This window comes from Rana temporaria, chromosome 2 (genome assembly GCF_905171775.1).
Source record: "Rana temporaria chromosome 2, aRanTem1.1, whole genome shotgun sequence".
In the NCBI taxonomy this organism is placed as follows: domain Eukaryota; kingdom Metazoa; phylum Chordata; class Amphibia; order Anura; family Ranidae; genus Rana; species Rana temporaria.
Genome location: NC_053490.1, coordinates 326,690,474 through 326,715,867, shown reverse-complemented (window position 1 = coordinate 326,715,867; position 25,394 = coordinate 326,690,474). Strand labels below are relative to the sequence as shown.

The 25,394-nt window shown below is 45.5% G+C and overlaps 1 protein-coding gene across 1 annotated transcript in view; it reads left to right on the top strand.

The window, feature by feature from the left end:
* Positions 1-25,394, top strand: part of LOC120927053 (putative helicase MOV-10) — a 136,922-nt gene that overhangs the window by 5,420 nt on the left and 106,108 nt on the right. Inside the window, exon 2 of the mRNA XM_040337484.1 lies at positions 9,933-10,026. Coding sequence (XP_040193418.1) covers positions 9,933-10,026 — 94 coding nt within the window. The remainder of the gene's footprint in view (positions 1-9,932; positions 10,027-25,394) is intronic.

Below are 25,394 nucleotides of genomic sequence, written 5' to 3'. Positions count from 1 at the left end.
AAAAATAAAAACCGCAAAGGCGATCAAAAACCACCAAAAGAAAGCTCTATTTGTGGGAAAAAAAGGACGTCAATTTTGTTTGGGAGCCACGTTGCACGACCGCGCAATTGTCAGTTAAAGTGATGCAGTGCCACAAGCTGAAATTTCACCTGGTCAGGAAGGGGTATATGTTCCCAGTAAGGAAGTGGTTAATAATAAAAACAAAACAAAACAAAAAATATATATATATATATAAACATTTTTTTTTATAAAAAATAAATAAAAAAAAGGAGAGGGGTTGCCGCCCGGGGGCCTTTGGGCCCCTGGGGACCTCCGGACCCCTAAAAAAAAATGTTTTTAAAGGGGGCCCCCTATTGGGCGGGGCCCATGGGCTTGAGCCCAGTCAAGCCCAATGGTAAGTCCGGCCCTGGATGTAGGTACATATTAACAATAAGGCCTCATGCACACTGGCCATGTAGCCCTGGATCATGATGCTCTAGCATTTAGCTGCGGGCGGAAGGCACAAGTGCACCATCCAAACTCCCATGAGAGGCCGACAGTTGCTGCCGCTGGACGGGGCACCTATCAGCCCTTACGTTTAGGGCAGTATGTGCCAGAGATGAATGGCCAGAATGCAGACCGCCACCCAGTTACACCTGATGCCAAACCCTTATGTACAGTATTCGGTGTTGGAATACAGAATACAGAATTGTGTTTTGTGCTATTCCTAAACCAGTAGATGACAGTGGCCCAGATTCAAGAAGCACTTGCGCCCGCGCAACCATAGGTTGCGCGGCGCAAGTGCTTACTTGCTCCGGTGTAACGAGTGCTCCTGATTCAGGAACCTCGTTACACCGAATGCAGCCTAGGATGTGACAAACATAAGCCTCCTTATGCCTTCACATCCCAGGCTGCATTCTTGCGTTGGCCGCTAGGGGGCGCGGCCTTTGTGATCGGAGTGTATTATGCAAATTGCATACTACCACCGATTCACAAAAGTTGCGCGGGCCCTTCTCACGCAAGGTACGGAGTTTCCGTACGGCGCCTTTAGCATAAGGTTGCTCCTGCTATAGCAGGCGCAGCCAATGCTAAAGTATAGCTGCGCCTCCCGCTCGCGACGTTCAAATTTAACGTCGTTTTTACGTAAGTGAACCGTGAATGGCGCTGGACGCCATTCACGTTCACTTACAAGCAAATGACGTCCTTGCGACGTCATTTGCCGCAATGCACGTCGGGAAAGTTTCCCGACGGAGCATGCGCTGTTCGCTCGGCGCGGGAGCGCGCCTAATTTAAATGATTCCCGCCCCCGGCGGGATCATTTACATTAGGCAGCCTTGCGCCTGGCTGCTTAGCATATTGCCCGCGCAATTTACGGAGCAACTGCTCCGTGAATCGCGGGCAAAGCGCAATATTTGCGTGGGCGCAGAGAAAAAAAATTGCTCTTTGCCCACGCAAATATTGCGCGATTCTACTTGAATCTGGGCCAGTGTTTATAAGTTTGTAGCTGCAGCTATGATATGCTCTATGTCTTTTCTCTGTAATAAAGTTTCCTATTAGCAGAGAAGAAGCAGTAAAACACTTGTGGACTATGCACTGTTTGTTCTGTAGGGCTATACGCCCATGGGTTGATTTACTAAAACTGGAGAGTGAAACATCTGGTGCAGCGCTGCTTAAAAAACAATCTGCTTCCAGATTTATTTATTTTTTTTGTCAAAGCTTAAAGGATAGGTTCACTTGTTGGGAAAAAAAATAAAATAAATGCACATTTTTTTGCAGATAAAAAAAAAAAAAGCATTTATTTATTTATTTGGAGCCTGTAAAGGATCGCTGGTGCTATGCTGATCTTCAGAAGATCTGCCAGTGTACCGTATCTGCTTCCCCATTCCCCTAACATCCCATATGGGTAAGCAGATACAATCTGACAGGAAGCATAAATGAACTACCATGGTAGTTCATAGGAAACTACAAGCTGACAGCCGCAAGTTTTCCATGCACAGAGCCCTGTCAATTAGTGACGTGGCTGGGAGGGCAGAGGCTCGCTTGGCAAAGTTTATTTTAAATTGCGACAGCTAGCGGGGAGGGAGAAGAACCCTGGTAGCTGTCACAGCGGGGATCAGGGAGGTACGGGGGTCGGTACCCTTTGTAACATGTTACACCCTGAATATGGATGTAACATGTTACAAAAGGTGAACGCATGCTTTAATTGAATAACCTGTAACGTGTGGGTGGCCCCGCCCCCCTCTGATGCAACGGAAAGTGTGCATAAGGTGTTAAGCAACTAGTGTTGATATATTTTAGCAACAACAAGAATAAAAGAGACACATTAACTTTTAATTGTTCCATGTGATATAGGAAAATACCTGCTTCACTGAAACTGCATTGGGCCTATGTAACCTCTAGTGCCCCAAGGCATGTTTTTTGGGGCTGCTAGAAGATCCCCAAATTCCTTCACACACCAAGAAATTATTGCAATAATTATATTTATGTCAAAATTACAATTTTTTTTACCTCTATTCCTAGAGTGGGACATTTGATTAACTGCCATTCCCTTATACCAAATGACATACTCCAATAGGGGATCTCCCAAAAATGTGGGACCTGTGGTCTCAGTAAGGGCTTACAACATAGACTAATGATGGGTGGAACCAGGAGCAGGGCCATCTTATCCAGTGGGCACACCTGGGCATAGCCCAGGGGCCCCAGGTGCCCATGGGGCCCCAACAGGACGGACAGGGTCGATCCCAGGCGGGTGCACAGCGCCCCGACACTGTAAGCTGCTGCAGAAAAGGAGCGCCAAGCCTCCGAAGCTGTGGCATGCCACTTGACTGCACTGGTTGCTAGAATCTCTGGCCGCCCGGCGCCTAGCAACCAGTGATGTCAGAGGCCGCGCCCGCCCCAGCATTCAGAGTGTGCCGCCTCCGTGGCTGGAAAACTAGATCGGCTCCACCCACCTCTGCCATCTTCAGAGTCAGACAGCGTAGCACGTCGCAGGTCACCATATTCATTGTTTGGGCCCCAATGCATTTATTTGCCCAGGAGCCCATGATGCTATTAAGATGGCACTGACCAGGAGACTACTATTACTTATCCATTCTGTATTGATTCAGCTAATACTACTACTTACTACTACTTTAGAAACTAACTCGGATAAAGTCCTGATATTTCCTACCACATCCCAAAGGAGAATATGTGCATGTGGAATGAATGCCCCAGGGATTTTATGGGTGGAAATAAATCAGGAGTTGGTAAATGAGAATAACAAAAGTATAAAAAGTCCAAAATGTATTTCATATAGAAAATTACATATCAAGAATTAAAAAGCATGAATTGGAACAAAAATCATAGAAATATAGCTGCTACTGATTGCTGACACAAACAACTTCTAGACACAGTCAAGCCGACATGTTTCGGAAACACAAGAAAGAGAAAAGCTATATTTCTATGATTTTTTTTTCCAATTCATGCTTTTTAATTCTTGATATGTAATTTTCTATATGGAATAATTTTTGTACTTTTTATACTTTTGTTATTCTCATTTCCCAATTACTGATTTATTTCCACCCATAAAATCCCTGGGGCATTCCATATGCAAAGGTTTTAAAGGTTTTTAAAGGTTTTAAAGGTTGATTGTTTACCGATTCTTTCATGTGACAGTTTTTAAAGCACAATACAGACTAATCATATAGGTGGCACTGATAGGTGGCACTGACTGATGGACAATGATATACGGTACTGATGACTGGCACTTACTGATGGGCACTGGTATGTGGCACTGTATGTGCTTTGAAAACTGTCACATGACATAAAAAAAAAAGTATCGGTAATCGGTATCGGCGAGTACTTACTGAAAAAAAGTATCAGTACTTGTACTTTTACTGTCTTAAAAAAGTGATATCGGTGCAACCCTATGTCTGTGCGGTCGCTGTAACCTAATAGATAGGGTTGCACTGATATCACTTTAAGACCGAGTACAAGTACTGATACTTTTTTTCAAGTACTCGCCGATACCGATTACCGATACTTTTTTTTAATGTCATGTGACAGTTTTCAAAGCACAATACAGACTAATGATGTAGGTGGCACGGATATGCAGCACTGATAGGTGGCACTGACTGATGGACAATGATATACGGCACTGATGGCTGGCACTTACTGATGAGCTGATAGGTGGCACTTATGGGCACTGGTATGTAGCACTGGCTGATGGGCACTGATTTGCAGCACTGATAGGTGGCACTTTTGGGCTCTAATAGGTGGCACTTATGGGCAATGATAGGTGGAACTGTTTGGTAGGCAGTGGCACTGAAATGCAGCGCTAATCATTTCTGGCAGCCTGGCATGATAAAATTAAAATCGATAAAAGAGTGAGTATAGAAGAGCCCATCTTGATACACCCTGCACTCAATAAGCCTAGTCAGAATGCAGCAGCGGACATCTTGTTACACCCAGCCCATATAGTTAGTGAACTGGGTGTAAAAAGCCGCCTTGTGATTGCAGGCTACTGAGGCCGAGTGCAGGGTGTACCAAGATGGGCGCCGCAGTGTACAGTCTCTGACGGAGACTCAGGCCGTCACTTCCGTTAATGATTCTGACAGCCCGGGTCACTGATGCTGATGGGTGGCACATGCGGCTGCGACCCACACCCCTGCCCCATAAGCTCAATTTTTTAACCAGCTGTGATTGGACACAGCCGCTCACATGGTAAAGAGACAATTTCCTTGGCTCTTTACCCTGATCGGGCTGGGCTTTGTCCGAGTGACAAGCCTGCTCCCCGATCGCCGTGCTGCATGCCCCCGGGGGCGCGCACAAGTGGCATGCACACAGATCCCCAAAGTGACCTGCTGTGATTGGACACAGCTGGTCATGTGGTTAAGAGACAAGTTCATTGGCTCTTTACCCTGCTTGGGGGTGGGCCTGATCCCCTATCACCATGCTACGGGCCGCCGGGGGCGTGCACGAGCGGCATGCACATGGATCTCCAAAGTGACCGGCGGATGACGTCCACCTGGAAGGAGAGAGTGTTCCTACTGGCGTCATTTGGTCTGGTATGAAACGGGTTAAGCAGAACTAATCTGTATCTGAGCACCATAAACCAAAAACGCCTTTTCATTCATTTTTTATTATTTAAAGTAGTGCTGTCAATTAAACGCGCTATTAATTTTTTTATCGCGCGATTAACGAGGCGGCGTTCGGGGGTTATACCGGGATGATGCCTGCAGCCGCAGGCATCATCCCGGTACCGTTGTTTAGAGCGGGCGATCGGCTATCCAAACATAACAACCGATGCGGCTAAAAGCCGCTCGGTTGTTATGCCGGAGGAGCGGGAGGGGACATCCCCCCCCCTCCCGCCGCCTTTCGCCGCTCTGACCGGGCCTCCCGTCCCACCGGGAGACCCGATCCTCCATCCGACGCCTTCTGTGTCCAGGCGGAGACTGACACTAAGCTGTAAGCGGCTTTGATTCAGTCTCCGCATTGAAACCACGGAAGCGACGTCCGTCACTTCCGGGTTTCTCGGCTGCCAATGGCGCCGGATTTAAAAAAGTACACAGTATTCAGAATCGCCGTTTTCGGCGATCTGAATACTTTGAAGTGCAAAGGAGGGCTCGGAGGTCTTTTAGACCCCCGATCCCTCCATAAAGAGTACCTGTCACCACCTATTGCTGTCACAAGGGATGTTTACATTCCTTGTGACAGCAATAAAAGTGATCAAAATGTAAAAAAATTAAAAAAACACAATTTAATATTATAAAAAAATAAAAAATAAATAAGAAAACAAAAAAAATTTTTTTGGCGCGATTAATCGTGAGTTAACTATGACATTAATGCGATTAATCGCGATTAAAAATTTTAATCGCTTGACAGCACTATCAAACTCACCCATCTATGCATGTTTCCATGATTTATTTTGCTGAGAAATCATCTTGAAAAATACCCCCTAGAATTTCTGGCTGTGGCCATCTTGAGTAAGGGCAAATGATTCATGTAGCATTTACTTCCTGGAATCCATCTGCCCTTCCATGTGCTCAGGTATGCAGACAGGAGGGTCTGCTTAGCTGAGAAAGCTCTTCCTCCCTTCCTGAAGATTCCTGAGATGTTTGACATCATTTATCTAGGCCTGGAAACCTGAAGAAATGAAAAAAAAAAGCTTAAAATAAAGTACCGTAAATATAATATTCCTTATCTATTTACTAATGCTAGCAAAATAAGGAATAAAAATGTTGACAGAGTGTGAAGTTCTGCTTTAACCACTTCAGCCCCAGAAGGATTTGCCCCCTTAATGACCTGGTAATTTTTTGCGATACGGCACTGTGTCACTTTAACTGACAATTTAACTGACAACTTTCTTTTGGTGGTATTTGATCACCTCTGCTTTTTTTTTCCGCTATAAACAAACAAAGAGCGACAAGTTTTTTTATTTTTTTTTTACTTTCTGCTATAATACATATCCAAAATAAATAAACAACAAAACAAATGTATTCATCAGTTTAGGCCGATATATATTCTTCCACATACCGTATTTTCCGGCGTATAAGACGACTGGGCGTATAAGACGACCCCCTATTTTTCAAGTGAAAACATAGCTTTTGGGCTATACTCGCCCTATAAGACTACCCCCTTCCAAGGCAACACCATGTAAAAAAAAACATGGATTCCACCGCATATTCACCACCGATCATTGCAGCCTCTGCTCACCTGTGCCAACATTGCAGCCTCTGCTCACCTGTGCCAACATTGCAGCCTCTGCTCACCTGTGCCAACATTGCAGCCTCTGCTCACCTGTGCCAACATTGCAGCCCCTGCTCATCTGTGCCAACATTGCAGCCCCTGCTCACCAGTGCCAACATTGCAGCCCCTGCTCACCAGTGCCAACATTGCAGCCCCTTCTCACCAGTGCCAACATTGCAGCCCCTGCTCACCAGTGCCAACATTGCAGCCACTGCTCACCTGTGCCAACATTTCAGCCACTGCTCACCTGTGCCAACATTTCAGCCACTGCTCACCTGTGCCAACATTTCAGCCACTGCTCACCTGTGCCAACATTTCAGCCACTGCTCATCTGTGCCGAGGATCGGGAGCCGTACATATAGCATGGAGGAAGAGAAAAGCCACGGGGTTGATCAGGAGCCGAGCATGGAGGAAGAGAAAAGCCGCAGAATTACAGAGCGGATAGTCGGCTGTTACAGCAAAGTTTACATTATGTTTCCGCTCCACTCGTGATTACACACAGCCCCGCCTCCTGACCTCGCGCCAGTAAGATGGACAGAATGCCAGTCCAATGCTGGGACGTGTTCTGTCCACCTTACAGACGTGGGGTCAGCAGGCGGGGTGTAAATAACCACTAGCAGAGTGAAGGCAAACTTTGCTGTAACAGCGGGCTATCCGCTCTGTAATCCGGTGTCTTTCCTCTTCCTCCATGCTCTATGCACGGCTCTATGCACTCTCCCCCCCCCCCACCCACGGGCTGAAATCATATGTTTTAAACCCGGCGTATAAGACGACCCCTGATATGTGGGCGTTTTTTTTAAAATGTAAAACGTCGTCTTATACGCCGGAAAATACGGTATTTATGGTAAAAAAAATTGTATATTGATTGGTTTGCGCAAAGGTTATCATATCTACAAACTACGGGATAGATATAGGGACTCTTATTTTTATTTTAATTTTTTACTGGTAATAGGGCGATCTGCAATTTTTAGCAGGACTGAGACATTACAGCGGACAAATCTGACTCCAAATTACACTTTTTGGGGACCAGTCACATTATTACATTGATCAGTGCTATAAAAATGCACTGATCAATGTAAAAATTATGCTGGCAGGGAAGGGGACGATCAAGGTGTTAAGTGTGTTCCCTGTTTGTGTTCTAAATGTAGGGGGACTGAGCTCACAGGGACATGACAGAGATCACTGTTCCTGATCACTGGTCACTGATCATGCCACTAGGCAGAACGGGGAATCGCCTTGTTTACATAGACAGTTCCTTGTTCTGCTTCTCCTCACCGTGATCGTGTGTCGCCAGCTCCCGTGGAACACGTGCCTACTATCCTCCTTGCACGGACCAACGTACAGGTACATCGGTTTGCGGAGGAGAGCTGACCTGCTGCAATATATCTGCGTGAGCTTGTCCACTAGTGGTTAAGGGACTGCAGATCAAACATCAGTGTAAAATAGGTCAACAGAAGGATAATATTAAATAGGAAGGCTATGCCTAAACTTACTTGTAGCGCCTGTGTACTTATCAGTACAGGTGCTATGTTAAAATTAGTAGGATGGGAGACTTACTTGCTCTCATCTGTGTTTGATTTATTTAAATTTGGCTGTCGTCAGTCCTGATCTGTCTTGTGGGTCATTCTGTTCTCCGGAGCTGCCGTTTCATCTCCGGACGGTAGGTGGCGCCAGAGGGGTTCAGGCGGAGCCGCTTCTTCCCAGCAGCCAATTGGAGGAGTTTTCCCTCGCGGAGCATGCTGGGGAGGGGTATGTGGCGGAGGCCTTTGCTCTGGGTTCTTCGCGGGTTCCTGGTTCCAGGTGCGGCACCCACCTTTAGGGTGTGCGCACATCATGGGCCCTGGCGATATGGCCTAAAAGGCCGGGGCGCACGTGCTACGCGGAGTTCCTGACTCTGGGCCCTCGTGGCCCGGAGCAACTGATGCTGCTAAGGGGCCCCAGTGACTTACTGGGTTCCCTCATCTCCATTGAGAAGATCCCAAGCGAGTTGTGCTGTTCAGTGGGGGATCGGTCTGAGGAAAACCCGGAGGCAGGTGATCCAATAGGGCTTGAACGAACCATCGGGGATCTGGGTACCGGACACTGACAGGTTGTATGCGGCAAACTGTTAGTCGGTGGCCCCAAATTATACACTGGGAGGATTAGCTCTAGTGTTCAACTTTTGAAGTACTGGGCCTGTGGCAGAGGTCTCATCTAAGAATCCTAATTCTATTAGAGCCGAGTCTGTGGCAGAGACTTGTTCCTTCCCAGGGGAGCTAAGTGACACTTCGGCTGCCAGGCCTCTGAGAGGGGTCTGTCCGGGGGCACTTTACCCACTTCGGCTGAAGTGGCGACGAGGAAAGAGTTACTACTGGAGGCAGGACTGCTTCTGTTCATCCATTGCCTGTATCTGCAAGGTTTATTCTTTCTTTTCACCAATCTGTCTTATCTACCTCGAGTTGACTGTTGGTCGTGTTGGACCAGAAATAAAGCATTAAAAACGTCAACCAACAGTCTGGACATTCAGTCACTGCTCTCGTTGCCATCATCACCCCTAGACACATCACGGAGGTAACTTAAATATGCAGATCCCAAATCTCATCAGCGGCTCCTTCGGGGGTAGCGCTACATACTATTGATAAAAAACACAAGCTGGGGCTTTACCAGAAGAAGTAATACACTGCAGAGGAAACAGCAGTGTAAAATTAAGCAGCAGCAGGACCGTTTTATTAAGGGAAAATAGGCCTAATTGGTGTATGTCTAACTTTTTTTTTATCTGTGGAGATAGGGGGATGTGCTAAATGTGAGTGAACCCAAAGTACTCACGCACTCATTCTCTATGCAGTTAGTCAGCTTTCCCTACAACAGCTTCCAGTTTGCTGAAACTATGGCTAATTAGTGTCTTCCCTTATAGTGGGAGGGGGGGGTGGTTTATCCAAAAGCCCAGTTATTGGCCCTTCTATGCCAGCTGGATATAGTTCAAAAATTCTCCTAGGTAAATCTACATAAGCATTCTCCGTGACCGCAAATCTCAAACCTGCAGGAAATCGCCTTAAACCCATGGTAGTGGTGAACCCAAACCTCATCCCTATCTGTCAATAGTTGATAGTTGTGTAACTGAAAAAGAGGATTTTGTTATATAAATGATAGGAAAAATGGGCGTGTATTTCCTTCTTCTATCTCTACTTTTATAATGTTGATAAATCTGTTTCCTATGAAATCATTTTTTTTGTCTTCCTTTGTCTTAGGTGTAATGATTTAACAAGTTTTTCTCAAGCAATCTATGGGCTTAAAGTTAAAGGGAAAGCTTTGGTATATGGTAACACAATTGAGCTGTTCAAGGTATGTGATCTGTTTTCTACCAGTCCGCTTCTGTGTTGTTTATAAATGAGTGTTTATTCTATTTTTTTAATATCCCCATGGCATGTAAATAACCTGAAAAACTGTATTTGGGTGATTTTTAACATATATGGTTACCAGTAATGTCCCGCCTTATCTTTGTGTTGCAGAACCCGTTTAACTGGGCAGTGCAAATATGTAGTGGAAACTCCTAGCTCACGATTGTTAACTGACTCCTGTTATCTGTTTATAGCAGAAATAACACGACTTCATGACCAATATAAGGTTGCATTCACACCTGAGCGTTTTCAGCTCATGAAATGAAAACACCAAACAAGTGTAGCACTACCCCCGGAGGAGCTGCAGGAAATTTTCGGGCGGCATGTAACCTCTCTATCTTTTCGCTGTCCAGGGTACTAGATGAAAGCTGAGAAAGTTCAATGTCCACACTTTGCACTTATTTTTCTAAGATTTATTTGCTGAACTTGATAGGAAAGTAAAATAAGTGAATGAAGAGGTGGAAGGGTAACAGGTAGATAGGTTCAAGTGCATAGTTTTAATCCGGAAACACTCCTGCTTCCAGTAACACAGCTTTCGTCGCCACTCTAGCCAGAGTCCTCCCAAGCATAGCAAAACACTGCCCCCCTGTGGCAGAGTCCATAATCCTCAGTGCTGCACCAATTCTTTAGCGCTGCTATACCGCCTGAAAAACTCCTGCACTGCATACTCAGTGTGAAAGCCAGAGGGCTTTCACACTGAGGCGATGCGCTGGCAGGAGAGAAAAAAAATCTCCCGCCAGCAGCATCTTTGGAGCGGCATGTATACCGCTCCTTCCCATTTAAAACAATGGGAAACCGCAGCAATGCGCCTCTACAGAGGCGCATTACGGGCGGTATTAACCCTTTATCGGCCGCTAGCGGGGGTTAATACCGCACCGCTAGCGGCAGAATCCCACGGCAAATCCGACGGTATAGCTCCCGCCCCAGTGTGAAAGGGGCCTAACTGACTAGGTTCTTTCCCCCCAAAGTCAAACACATTTTTCAGTAGCAGCAAGGAAGAAAGTATAGTCCCTCTGGAACTTCTTAAAAGGAGAAAAAAAAATTGAGAGCCAATACTGCCAGTTCTCTTTTACAAATAGAATCGGGGGTCTGGCAGAGTAAGGGTTTTTCCCTGGTCGTCAAGGGTAGTAATTGAATAGACCCGATCGTCCTTCCCGGGCCTCCTGATAACCACCCGATCAGAGTAGATATGCCGACCGTAGCTCAAAGACTCCCGACATCCCTCAGAACGATGAGACACCATTATGAAAGAAAAGTCAACACTATGGGAGGGCTTTAGCACTTTAAGATAGTCCCAAATGGCTTCCTGATACCATTTCTCACGGTTCTCCTCAATCTCCTTCATAGTGGCCTCGGGGACATAAGGGAACTCCCACCCGTAATGAAGGGCTACCTTTTTCATGAGAACCCTCTGTAGTCTAGCAAGTTTTGGCAAAGTATGGGAGTGCCCCAGTCCTGGCATCACACAGGCCTCCGGAGATCTTTTCAAGATAGTTGTCATGGTTGGAGGCACATTCTTCCCTCCAGTAACGACCTGCATCCAGCACAACTTCCCAATTTACACTTGGGATTTCCGCCCGCGGCGCTGTATCCCCAGAATCCAAGGGAGAACGGTTCCCTGAACTACGGGAAGCGGCAGGCTTGAATCTTTTATCCCATGTCAGTTCAGGTAACCCCGAATCAAACCAATGGTCATCTCCTGCATCAGATGACGAATCTATTTCAGAGTCTGCATACTCCTCTGCGGGCAAATAAGTACGCACGACTTTAATCACATTATCCCCAGTCTGCTTACCAGTTCCCGTCGCGGTCTCTACGAGGGCAACATCCTCCTCGGAGTCCGGTCCCGGCAGACTCTGGGATAGGCCTCGACCACGGCCGTGGGAAGCCTTAACGTAACCCACCTTCTTTTTGGCAAGTATGGCAGGCACAACCACTGTACAATCAGTCTCCATAGCAGCATCCACAGGTGACTCAGTAACATTTGCAGCAATTGTATTAAAGTCACTCACCACGACGGGCACAGCAGTTGTAGCGGTAGTAGTAGTAGTAGTAGTAGTAGTAGCAGGCCAAGGAGTAGCTTCCTCCAAAGTCACGGCCCCGGTGACCCAGTCCACCCGATAAGCATGAGGTGATCACGTAGGCTGGTCTACTTCGAATAGGTACTCTCCACACCGTAGACATCGGCCGAAGGGTCGGAATTGAACTGCCAGCCCCTCACATCGTAGGCATGATACACCAAGCACCTCCACATTGCCGCTCGTGTAGAGTACGAAACGCCCCCGCGGCTTAATCCGGATACCCGTATCTGTCAACGAGGCTCCCGCTGATGCAGAACTTGTATTAACTTCAGCTAGGGACATAGTAGGTCTCAATCTCTCTGATGGTGATGGATACGCCGACATAACTGCACACGATCTTCTCTACGCGATCAGGCAATCCAGACTTTTTTCTCCCGCCAGACACACTCACGTCTCACGCAGGGGTGGGTAACTTCTTCCACTTTCAGTTCTTTTCTGGGCACGTCACTTCACGCACTTCTCCGTTGCACATGCAGCCAATGCCCCAGCCAAGCAACCTGACCTTAACCCCTTCTTTGCGAGCGCAGTCCATCACCTCGACAAACTCAGACTCTCAATGTTGAAAAAAACTTTTGACACCGTTGCGAGAGGTCACAGCCTATCCCGAACGAGCCCCCACATGTAGCACTACCCCCGAAGGAGCTGCTGGAAATTTTCGGGCGGCATGTAACCTCTCTATCTTCTCGCCGTCCAGGGTACTAGATAGTGAATAAAGAGGTGGAAGGGTAAATAGGTTCAGGTGCGTAGTTTCAATCCGGAAAAACTCCTGCTTCCAGTAACATAGCTTTCGTTGCCACTTTAGCCAGAGTGGATCTTGCGCACCCGGATAGGCCTCTCTCACAAGCCTAGCAGCAGGGGTGACACACGGAAAAAATGGTACAGTCTCTGCCATAGACCTTTCCACAGATGGAGACACTTTTCGGTCCAGAATCCTCACAGTACAGGATTCAGCACCCGGATCTCTCCAGAATAACTTCTTGTAGAACTTGGGACTGACAGGCGATCATTATCAAGCCTCTCAGAATACGGTGCATCCTTCGATGAAGTTCAAGGCCTCTCTTGAGACACCAGCCTCGTGCTCGGTCCTCTCCAAGATAGGTCCTTCATCAAGCGGCTTCCTCCCTAAGGATGGACAGCACAGGATCACCTTCCCATGCGTACACCCAATCTGCCTACTGGGCCTACTCAGAAGATCACAACCCCAGACCAACGTGGTCCTGGAGCCAGGATTACAAGAACACACACCCCCGGCCAGGAGGGCCACACACGGGGGGTGGTGGGACGACCCCAGTCCAGTGACTTCTGTCCCTTAAAGTGGAGTTCCACCCATAAATATAACATTACATCAGTAGTTTTAAAAAAATGTCATTAATCCTTTACGAATTTTTTTTTTTTTTTTAGATGCCTTCAACGTTTTTTTGCTAGGCAGAATAGTTAATCTTCCCACTTCCTGCACCTAGGTGCTTAATGCTTCCTAACCTACACCGCACAGACTCCTGGGAATGTAGTGGGTGTAACTTTCCAGGAGTCTGTGCACTCCCCAGTCTCAAAGAATCATGTGACTTGGACAGCACAGGTGCTGAAACCTGATCTGACACTGCTTGTACAGCACTGAGCATGTGCGAGATTTGCAAGGCTGAAATCCAGGAAGTCATACAGTCTGGCTTCATGATGCACACACTTAAGATGGCCCCAGTCAATTTCTATTTTATAAAGTATCTAAATGCTGTAACAACCTAACAAAACGGACCTTAGTTTACAGACTAACTTTACTAGAATACATTAAGCTTGTGTATTACTGGGGTATTTATATTTAAAAAGTGAAATTGTGGCCGGAACTCCGCTTTAAGTACCCCTCCCTAGCGGGACGATCAAACCCACTGATTGGCTGCTGAGGGAGAATACTCAAATCACCCTCACCTAGCTGCTGTCACCCTTGGACTGGAGTAACAACTACACCCCAGGCGAATAATAGTGGTCACTCACAGCACAGCCATGGCTGAAACAGAAGCCAAATTTGCTCAAAATCACAAATGTTTGAGTAAACTAAGGCCCCATACACACGAGAGGATTTGCGTGGATTTAAATGCGATGGAGTGTACTCCCCATCGAATCGAAATCTGCGCCGAAATCCTCTAGCGATGACGTGTCGCGCCGTCGCCGCGATTATGACGCGGCGACGTGCGCGACGCTGTCATATAAGGAATTCCATGCATGCGTCGAATCATTACGACGCATGCGGGGGATCCCTTCGGATGGATGGATCCGGTGAGTCTGTACAGACCAGCGGATCCATCCGTTGGGATGGATTCCAGCGGATAGATTTGGTAGCATGTCATCAAATATTTATCCGCTGGAAATCCATCCCAGGGGATAAATATCCGCGGAAACAGATCCGCTGGAGTGTACACACCATAGGATCTATCCGCTGAAACCCATTCGCTGGGATTTTTCAGCGGATGGATTCTATCGTGTGTATGGGGCCTAACTCTCAGACTTCCCTCTAAATTTATAACAGCGCTGGCTCAAAAAGAGCAAGCCGCTACATAAGCAAAATCCTATTTATTTCAATGGCACCTGTTCACAACTGAGCGTTTTGTCACCTGAAGAAAAATGCTTGTAGCTCCAAAAAGTACACAAGCTTCTTTTTGGGCAGATTTACGGCCTTTTTACATTGGTGACTTTTTGACCTGCACAAAATCGTAGCAAGAAACTGTAAAAATCATGGCAAAAATTTGCAACTTTCTGCCTGAAAACGAAATGCTCAGGTCTATAATCTGCTATAGTAGGTTTACAGGGCTAGAACAAAATGTTCCATTAAAATAAAGAACTAAAATAATACAAATGTTGCTTGCTGCCAATAAGTGCAAACCCCCTCCCCTAAATATCAGCTGCTGCAACCACTAAGTGTGGTTCTCACCATAATTATAAATAAATAAATATGTGATTGTGCTGCTGCAGTATATTCGTACCAACGAAAACAATTAATATGTAAATTATACATCAATTCATGAAAGTAGCAAATAATAAAAAAACATCTAACTAAAAACAATCAAACTAAAAAAGCCATTAATATAAGGGTAAAATATGTGACAACAGGTACATAAGAAAGTATAAAAGAGTGCCAAGTGTCCAATAAAGTGCTTTTTTAGTGCATCTTCTAACATTAGCTCCCATGTAATAAATCCACTCAGTGCTTCACTACCTAGTGAAATGTTTGCTCACATACATTGCTACTGATCCCATATGCCACACAGGTCAACAACACAGGGCATCCTCAACAAGATTTTATATCCCAGGGATATGGGATGTGACATGTCACATGACATGTCAAAATCAATAGTTCCCAATGAGAGCCATGTAAACTGGTCTGACTTGTGTTGGCCCGACTTTGAAAAAGTTTCCTGCACTACTTTGGTCCGACTTGGGCACGATTTCAGCCCATTGATTTAAATGTAAGTCGCATCCAAGTTTGATCCTCATCTTAAATAATTCGACTTGTGGCATGTGACGTGCTCCGAGGATCTTAAAGGGGAACCCCACACCAATTTTTTTTTTTAAATGGCTTGGGGTCCCCTATCAAGACCATACCAGGCCCTTTACTCTGATATGGATTTTAAGGGGAAACCCCACACACACAAAAAAAAAAAAACGCTGTGCCCCCCTAAATCCATACAAGACCCTTATCCGAGCATGTAGCCTGGTAGGTCAGAAAGGGGGGGGGGGCGAGCCTCCTGGGCCATACCAGGCCTCATGCCCTCTACATGGGTGGGTGGGTGCTTTGGGGCAGGAAAAAGTCTAGGAAAAGCTTTACTTGGAAACAGGCTTGGAAAAATTAGTTTGTAAATGGATAGAAAACTGGCTAAGAGACCATATCCAGAGAGTAGAGGTTAATGATTCCTACTCTGAATGGTCTAAAGCCGCATACACACGACTGTTTTTCATGACGAGAAAAATGCGTTTTTTTAAATTGGTTATTAAAAACGATCGTGTGTAGGCTCCAGACCATTTTTTCGACGTGAAAAATGGGCATTAAAAATTTAGAACATGCTCTAATTTTTCACGTCATCGTTTTTCACGTCGTGAAAAACAGTCGTGAGTAGGCTTTAACGACGTGAAAAAAACGTGCATGCTCAGAAGCAAGTTATGAGATGGGAGCACTTGTTCTGGTAAAACTAGCGTTTGTAATGGAGATAGCACATTTGTCACGCTGTAACAGACAGAAAAGCACAAAGACAGAAAAGCGCCAAGCGTCTCTCACCAAAATTTAGCTAACACAAAATCAGAAAAAGCAGCCCAAAGGGTGGCGCCATCCAAATGGAACTTCCCCTTTATAGTGCCGTCGTACGTGTTGTACGTCACTGCGCTTTGCTCGAGCATTTTTTTTTCACGATCGTGTGTATGCAAGGCAGGCGTGACAAGAATCACGTCGAGAAAAACGTTGTTTTTTTCCATGACATTAAAAACGTGTGTACGCGGCATAAGGTTATCAGTGGTGTACCCCAAGGTTCAGTGTTGGGACCCTTACTTTTTAATATATTTATAAATGATATTGGGTCTGGGACTAAAAGTAACATTTCAGATGCAGATGACACCAAGCTATGCAGTGGAATAACGTCCTTACAGGATGTCTCCACCTTACAATACACTGTTAAATTGGAAAAATATGTGGCAGATGAGGTTTAATGTTGATAAATGTAAAGTTATGCACTTGGGGGCTAAGAATATGCATGCATCATACATACTAGGGGGAGTACAACTGGGGGGATCCACAGTGGAGAAGGACCTAGGTGTTCTGGTTGAGCATAAGCTTAATAATGGAATGTCAAGCTGCAGTTTCCAAAGCGTGCAAAGTCCTTTCTTGTTTGATTTATTTATTTATCACGTGCACTGTCAACTTACACAGCGCTTTATATATCCATATACTGTATACGGAGGTTTTCGATTTGTGTTTTGTGTGTTTTTTTCGATGAGTTGAACTGGATGGACTTGTGTCTTTTTTATTCTTATTTTTTTTTTGTTTTCAAAAAGTATTTATTGAAATATAAACCGGTGAAACACCGACAGGCATAGAAAAAGCTAATACAGCAATCGGTACGTGTAGTAGAAATCATACATACAGGATAAGAAGTACACATCCATAATGACAGATAGAGAGATTTACACATGGTCCATCCCAGGTCCCTGGGAGGAGGTTTAGCAATTAAGCGCAATATACATCATACCTATTCAACAAATATGGCTTCAGCCAAACTAGAAGTGAGTATGAAAATATACCGATCATAGAAAAGAAAAACAAAACAGTCAATTAAAGAAAATAAAAAGGCAAAACATGGAACATTTCAGGGTCACTTACGTCTGGAGTCTATAAAGAAACCAAGGGTTCCACTTAGCGTCATAGATTGGGATTGTATCGTGCAGTGTGTGGAAAATCTTTTCAGAGAGCATCATCTGATCAACTCTAGTTACTATGGGTGAGAAGGGGACTATTGTTTTTTTCCAATGAAGGGCAATTGCCCAGTGAACAGCTATACAGATAGCGTGGATCAACCTAACCATATGCTTGGGGGTGTCTTCAATGTCCTGGAACAATAAACAGTGCTTGAATGTCAGAACTACATGTTCCCCCACCAGCTTATCAATCATTTCTAATACGGCCTTCCATGTAGGCAGCAGCTGTTCACACTCCCAGAATAGATGGAAAAATGAGCCCTGCTGGGGACAGCCCCTGAAGCAGGTAGATGAAGCTTGAGGAAAGATTCTGCTAAGGCGGAGAGGGGTGTAATACCATCTTGTCATGAGCTTAATTGCTGTTTCCCTAACTGTCAGGGACTTAGTACATTTGCGCATATTTTGCCAGCCTCTGACCCAGTCCAAAGCATCCTTATCTAGTTTAAGTTCTCGCTGCCAGTCCTCCCTATATTTCACTAGATTTGGTTCTGACACTGACTCCAAGAATCGATAAACCATTGCTATAAGGCCTTTTTGTCTGGGAGATGCATAACAAATGTCTTCAAAAAGGGAGCTCATGGTCGAATCTTGAAGGGGGTAATTCTGCTGGAAAAAATGTCTTATCTGTAGGAAATGGTAGAATTCCCTAGTGGGCAAGGGGTAGAGCAATTGTAGTTGAGAGAAAGAGACAAAGGCGGATCCCATCAAAAAGTCCTTCAGCCGAGTCAGGCCACAGTCTCTCCAAATCTCAAACACTTCAGGATGGTCAAAAGCCGAAGGGAATCTCGGGTCTCCAAAAAATGAAGCACCCTGAGGTCCGTCCGAACACAGCTTGAACTTATCCTTATAATCAAGCCAAAGTCTCAAACCCTCCTCCACAATGGAATTTTTTGAGAGCAGCCCTGGCCATGATCTATTAGAGGACCATAGCAGGCCCGGGAGGAAATAGGGGGAAATTGACTCTTCCTCAAATCTGACCCAGGGGACTCTGGAATTGGCTATATTCCACTGCGCCTGTTGAGTGAACCTGCTAGATAGATAGTATAGCCAAACCTGAGGGATTCCCAGACCTCCCCCAGCCATTGGCCGATAAAGAACTTCCCTGGAGAATCTTGGGGGTTTGCCTTGCCATATAAATTTATTCAAGTGGGACTGGAAATCTAATAAAAGGGATTTAGAGAGCCTAACTGGAAGGGAGCGGAACAGATAAAGGAGCTTGGGCAAGATTGTCATCTTTAGGGCTGTGATTCTGCCAAGAAAAGAGATGTGTAAAGGGGACCAGAGCTTCAACAGAGCCTTTAGTTTAGTAAACATCCTGGGGTAATTTGCGTGGAAGAGTTTGCGGTGATCTCCGGTCAGTTCGATGCCCAGATATGAAATAGAGTCTGTCCTCCAGGAGAACGCAAAACTACGCTTTAAATGGTCTATCTCCTCAGGGGAGAAGCCAACTGGTAAGACCACTGATTTTGCAACATTGACTGAGAGACCGGAGATCCTCGCAAAGTCCGACAAAGTGGACAACAAAGGGGGCAAGGTAAGTAGGGGGTTGGTGACAAACATTAGGACGTCATCTGCATACATGCAGAATTTATAATTGGCAGTTCCTTTTGTATTTATTCTTATTTTTTAACCAAATTAACTATGTAACCCACATATAAGTTGCCCCCATCAGAGTACAGCTAAAGATTGGTAGAGTACATCAGAGTGCCCAGTCTACCGGACCGAAGTGTCCCTATAGCTGGGCAGATAGGAGCCATCAATGATTGCCTGGAGGAAGATCTTTGGGAGGGGCTTCTATTAATCTGCCACTGTTTGCTTTCTACAGTGGCCCAGATTCAGGTACGGGCGCGCACTGATACGGCGGCGCAGCGTATCGTTTTTACGCTACGCCTCCGTAAATTACTTGAGCTACGCTTCATTCACAAAGCATTTGCTCCGTAATTTGCGGCGGCGTATCGTAAAAGGGGCCGACGTAAGCGCGCGTAATTTAAATGATCCCGTAGGGGGCGTGGATCATTTAAATTAGGCGCGTTCCCGCGCCGAACGTACTGCACATGCTCCGTCGGGAAAATTTCCCGACGTGCATTGCGGTAAATGACGTCGCAAGGACGTCATTTGCTTCGACGTGAACGTAAATGGCGTCCAGCGCCATTCACGATCCACTTACGCAAACAACGTAAATTTCGAAAATCGCGACGCGGGAACGACGTCCATACTTACAATTGGCTGCGCCACCTAATAGCAGGAGCAGCCTTACGACGAAAGCAACGAACGCAAACAACGTAAAACACGACCGCCGGGCACGCGTATGAGTATGCAATTTGCATACTCTACGCTGACAACTACGGGAACGCCACCTAGCGGCCAGCGTCAGAATGCACCCTAAGATACGACGGCATAAGAGCCTTATGCCAGTCGTATCTTAGGCTACAGTCGGCGTATCGAGCTTTCTGAATACAGAAAGTTGATATGCCGGCGCTACTTAGCAATTGCGCTGCGTATCTATGGATACGCAGGCGTAATTGCTTGCTGAATCTACCCCAGTGTGTCTGTGTCTGGCCAGCCCTGATTGGTGCTGTGCCAGTCACATGGCTAAAAAGAAAAGCAATTTAAATTAAAGGGGTTGTAAACCTTCGTGTTTTTTCACCTTAATGCATCCTATGCATTAAGGTGAAAAAACACCTTGCAGTGTTGGCCCCCCAGCCCCCCGTTTTACTTACATGAGCCCCGAATTTCCATGGGCGCGATCCTGCGTTGCTCTCTCCATGGCTTCATGGCTCTTCATTGGATAGATTGATAGAAGCACAGCCATTGGCTCCCGCTGCTGTCAATCAAATTCAATGACGCGGGGGGCTGGGCCGAGTTATACACTCGGCGGCTACGGACAGCGAGTGTATGACACGGGAGCGTGCCCGCAAGGTAACCCCCTCTGGAGAGAGCTTCCCAGAGGGGGTTATCTATTGCGGGGAGGAGCCGTGAGAGCTTCGGTAAGACCCCAGAACAGGTGGATCGGGGCCTCTCTGTGCAAAACGAACTGCACATGGAGGTAAGTATGACATGTTTGTTATTTAAAAAAAAAAAATTAACCTTTACAACCACTTTAAATTATACAAACCAAAAAACTGTTTTTATATCTCAATAAATCTTTATTGAACATCAAATGTATGATGTAGGAAGAGGTGTATCTAGTGAAAATAGCGCCTATTGCAAGCACTGAAACCGCACCCCTGTCGAAATATTTGAAACCCATTTTTCAGATAACCTTTACAAAAAAAACAGCTAACTAAACTAGTGATATTTATCATCCCTTGTGATACCTTGGGTAGTGACATATCCTCTTTATGGAGAAATCTGGGGTTAAACCCCTGATCCCTTCTCTGCTAGAAAATGCTAGCCCACCTGGCTCTCTGTAGCAGTACTTCTGCACGTTATCCTGGTCACCCAGACCAGCGGACACCTCAACATAGGTGGCTTCCCTTCAGCGTCTAAAGCTGTGCCTCTTGCAGTTACCAACTTACTGGCTGTCTCCTACAGCCTCTCTGACTTCTGGAGACCTCCTGTCTCTTACAGGAGCTGTCTCCAACTGGGAGCCCTGAGATCTTCCTACACTCTCATTATAAGGGCTGTGCTCACCTGAGCACACACCATGCTGGTAATGAACAAAGTCTGGAAACAGGGTTGGAGATTCCGTCCCACCCCAGACACTGTGGAATCCCCAAACTACAGAGCCCCATTTCAAAATTCACAAGCAGTCTTCTCCAGTCCACATCTACGCTCTGTAGAGTTTCACCCAGCAAATGTGCATACCCTGTATCCATTTTAACACCATTTCTACTGGGACAGAGCCTCGCTCTGCCACATAGTGTTCACTGTACACAAAGATAAATAATGGTAGATAGTGATCTTGCGCTTAAGAAATAAAATCCAAAAACGTGCAAACTGCAAGAAAGTGACTAAGTGCTGTACCTGAATTACAATAAAATCATAAATGATACAAATATGTGAACCAATAACTAATCGGCAAATAGATAAACAGCAAATGTATACAACATGAATATATGATCAATAGTCCCAAAGTGCACAAAGTCGCAAGAAAGTGCAAAGTGCAAATCGGGCAAAATTGCAAAACGTGCAAAAATGTATAAAAAAGCCAAAATGAATATAGCTGAATGTGAAGAATGGGTCAATATGACAATACATGATAAGAGAATGCAGGATGTAGTAAAGTTCTGTTTAAATGGATGATGGGAACAAACAGGGTCAATCTTCCAATATATCAATAGTCTTGATGGATATGTTTCCTTAATTGCAGTATTGAACCATACTCTGTGTCCTCCACCAGTCTCTCAGAACTCTCACCTCACTGCCAAAGGATCTAAAGCACATCAACTTATTCCTTTATCGTCAGTCTTCTCTGCTGTAGGTGTCGTAGCCACTGCGATATGTTCACTATTAGGCTCCTCTATCCCTTATAATAGCTCTACAACAGCAAAAAGGGAGGGAGAAGACTCCAGCCCATACCCAGGGTATAAAGCAAGGAGGAGAGGAAGCTCCAATAGTGTAGTATAAAAATGAACCGTTAATAGTACACACATAAAATTGGACTCTTACAATGTATAAAGAAAAAGAGAGCTTGTAGGGTTTAAATGCAGCAAGATGCGCTGTCTTACAGTTCCCTTCGCTCCTTCCGATCTGCGGTAGCCTCTGTATCCCTACGACGTTACGTCACGTGACCTGAGGAAGTCACGAGGTACGTGACGTAACGTCGTAGGGATACAGAGGCTACCGCAGATCGGAAGGAGCGAAGGGAACCGTAAGACAGCGCATCTTGCTGCATTTAAACCCTACAAGCTCTCTTTTTCTTTATACATTGTAAGAGTCCAATTTTATGTGTGTAACTATTAACGGTTCATTTTTATACTACACTATTGGAGCTTCCTCTCCTCCTTGCTTTATACCCTGGGTATGGGCTGGAGTCTTCTCCCTCCCCCCTCCCTTTTTGCTGTTGTAGAGCTATTATAAGGGATAGAGGAGCCTAATAGTGAACATATCGCAGTGGCTACGACACCTACAGCAGAGAAGACTGACGATAAAGGAATAAGTTGATGTGCTTTAGATCCTTTGGCAGTGAGGTGAGAGTTCTGAGAGACTGGTGGAGGACACAGAGTATGGTTCAATACTGCAATTAAGGAAACATATCCATCAAGACTATTGATATATTGGAAGATTGACCCTGTTTGTTCCCATCATCCATTTAAACAGAACTTTATTACATCCTGCATTCTCTTATCATTTATTGTCATATTGACCCATTCTTCACATTCAGCTATATTCATTTTGGCTTTTTTATACATTTTTGCACGTTTTGCAATTTTGCCCGATTTGCACTTTGCACTTTCTTGCGACTTTGTGCACTTTGGGACTATTGATCATATATTCATGTTGTATACATTTGCTGTTTATCTATTTGCCGATTAGTTATTGGTTCACATATTTGTATCATTTATGATTTTATTGTAATTCAGGTACAGTACTTAGTCACGTTCTTGCATTTTGCATGTTTTTGGATTTTATTTCTTAAGCGCAAGATCACTATCTACCATTAATGTCCTGATGGTCTATCTAATTTCTTAAGACACTAAGGCCCCTTTCACATGGGGCAGATCTGTTTGACGGACTCTGCTTGCTCAGCAGGGTTTTTCTTCCGCTGATCCCCTCTGAGCAGGCAAATGACAGGTCAATCTCCGCTCACTGTGCAGAGTGGAGATGGACAAAGTTCCACTCTCTTTTTTATCCGATCCCATCCGATCTGATCCGCCAGTTGGATGGAAAACAGGACTACTGTCTGGATTTGGCAGATCGAAGAGCAGCAGGTGTCAGCGGACATGTTTATGCTGACATCTGCCACTCCATAAGGTTGAATGGAGTGTCCGATCAGAGAAAAACTAACAGTCGTACCTGATCGGACAGCCTGTGTGAAAGGGGCCAAGAAATGACAAATACCCACCACATGACCAATTTTTGGAAAGTAGATAGTCCAAGGTATTAAGTAAGAGGCATGGTGAGTTTTTTGAAGTTTTTTCCCACAATTCTTTGCAAAATAATATTTTTGTCACAAAATTGTCATATTAACAGGTTATTTCTCTCACATGGCATATGCATACTTGCAACTAGACCCCAAAACACATTCTGCTACTCCTTCCGAGTACCACATGTAAGAGACTTTTTCACGGCCTGGCCACATAGAAAGGTCCAACATGCAGGGAGCACCTTCAGGTGTTCTAGGAGCATAAATTACACATCTAAATTCTTGACTACCTATTACACTTTTGAAGACCTTGGAGCACCAGGACAATGAAAACACCCACAAAATGACCCCATTTTGGAAAGAAAACAACTCAACGTATATTCTAGAAAGCATAGTGGGCCAGATTCACAAAGGAGATACGACGGAGTATCTGAGATACTCCGTCGTATCTCAGATACTCCGTCGTATCTCAGATACTCCGTCGTATCTCAGATACTCCGTCGTATCTCTCAGAGTATCTATGCGACTGATTCATAGAATCAGTTACGCATAGATAGCCAGAAGATCCGACAGGTGTAATGGACTTACACTGTCGGATCTTAGAATGCAATACCGCGGCCGCCGCTGGGGGGAGTTCGCGTCGTAAACCAGCGTCGGGTATGCAAATTAGGAGTTACGGCGATCCACGAAGATTTTTCCCGTCGTTACGTCGTCGCAAGTGTTAGATTTCCGTTGCAAAGATAGGGCACCTTTAATATGGTGGAAAAGTACTCCACCATGTTAAAGTATGCCCGTCTTTCCCGCGTCGCTTTTGAATTTTTTTTTAATTTTTTCTTTTTCCAGTCATTTGATCACGTCGCGATTCACAAAACGTCGGCACGTCGTAATTTCGCGCAAAGCACATCGGGAAATTTGCGACGGGAGAATGCGCAGTATGTCGGGCGCGGGAGCGCGCCTAATTTAAATGGTACCCGCCCCATTTGAATTGGGCCACCTTGCGCCGGACGTATTTACGATACACCGCCGCAAATTTCCAGGTAAGTGCTTTGTGGATCGGACACTAAATCGGAAAACTTGTGGTGGTGTAACGTAAACGGGTTACGTTACGCTGCGCCCAAGCTACGTGAATCTGCCCCAATGAGTCTTTTCATTTTTTTCCCACAAGTTTTTGGAAAATGTGGAAAGTGAAAATGCATTTTTTTAAATACATTTTTTGCACATTTTTACGGCACTGATAGGCACTGATGAGGATGCATTGATAGGGTGGCACTATTGGGCACGGATGAGCACTAATAGGGCACTGTAGTGGCATTGAGGAGCACTAATAGGACACTGTAGTGGCACTGATGATCACTGCAGTGGCACTGATGATCACTATATTGGCAATGATGAGCACTCACTGATGGCACTGTAGGGCACTGATGTGCACTGATAAGCACTGATTGATGGTACTGGTGTGCACTGATAGCACTGATAAGCACTCACTAATGGGCAATGGTGTGCACTGTAGGGCACGGATGAGCACTGTAGTAGCACCGTAGGGCACTGATGAGCACTGTAGTGGCATTGTAGGACACTGATTGGCACCGTGGGGCACTGATGAGCACTGTAGTGGCACTGATGTTCACTATAGTTGCTCTGATGAGCACTCACTGATAACACTGTAGGGCATTGATGTGCACTGTAGGGCATTGATGAGCACTGATAAGCATTTGTTGATGGCACTGATGTGCCCTGTAGGGCACTGATGGC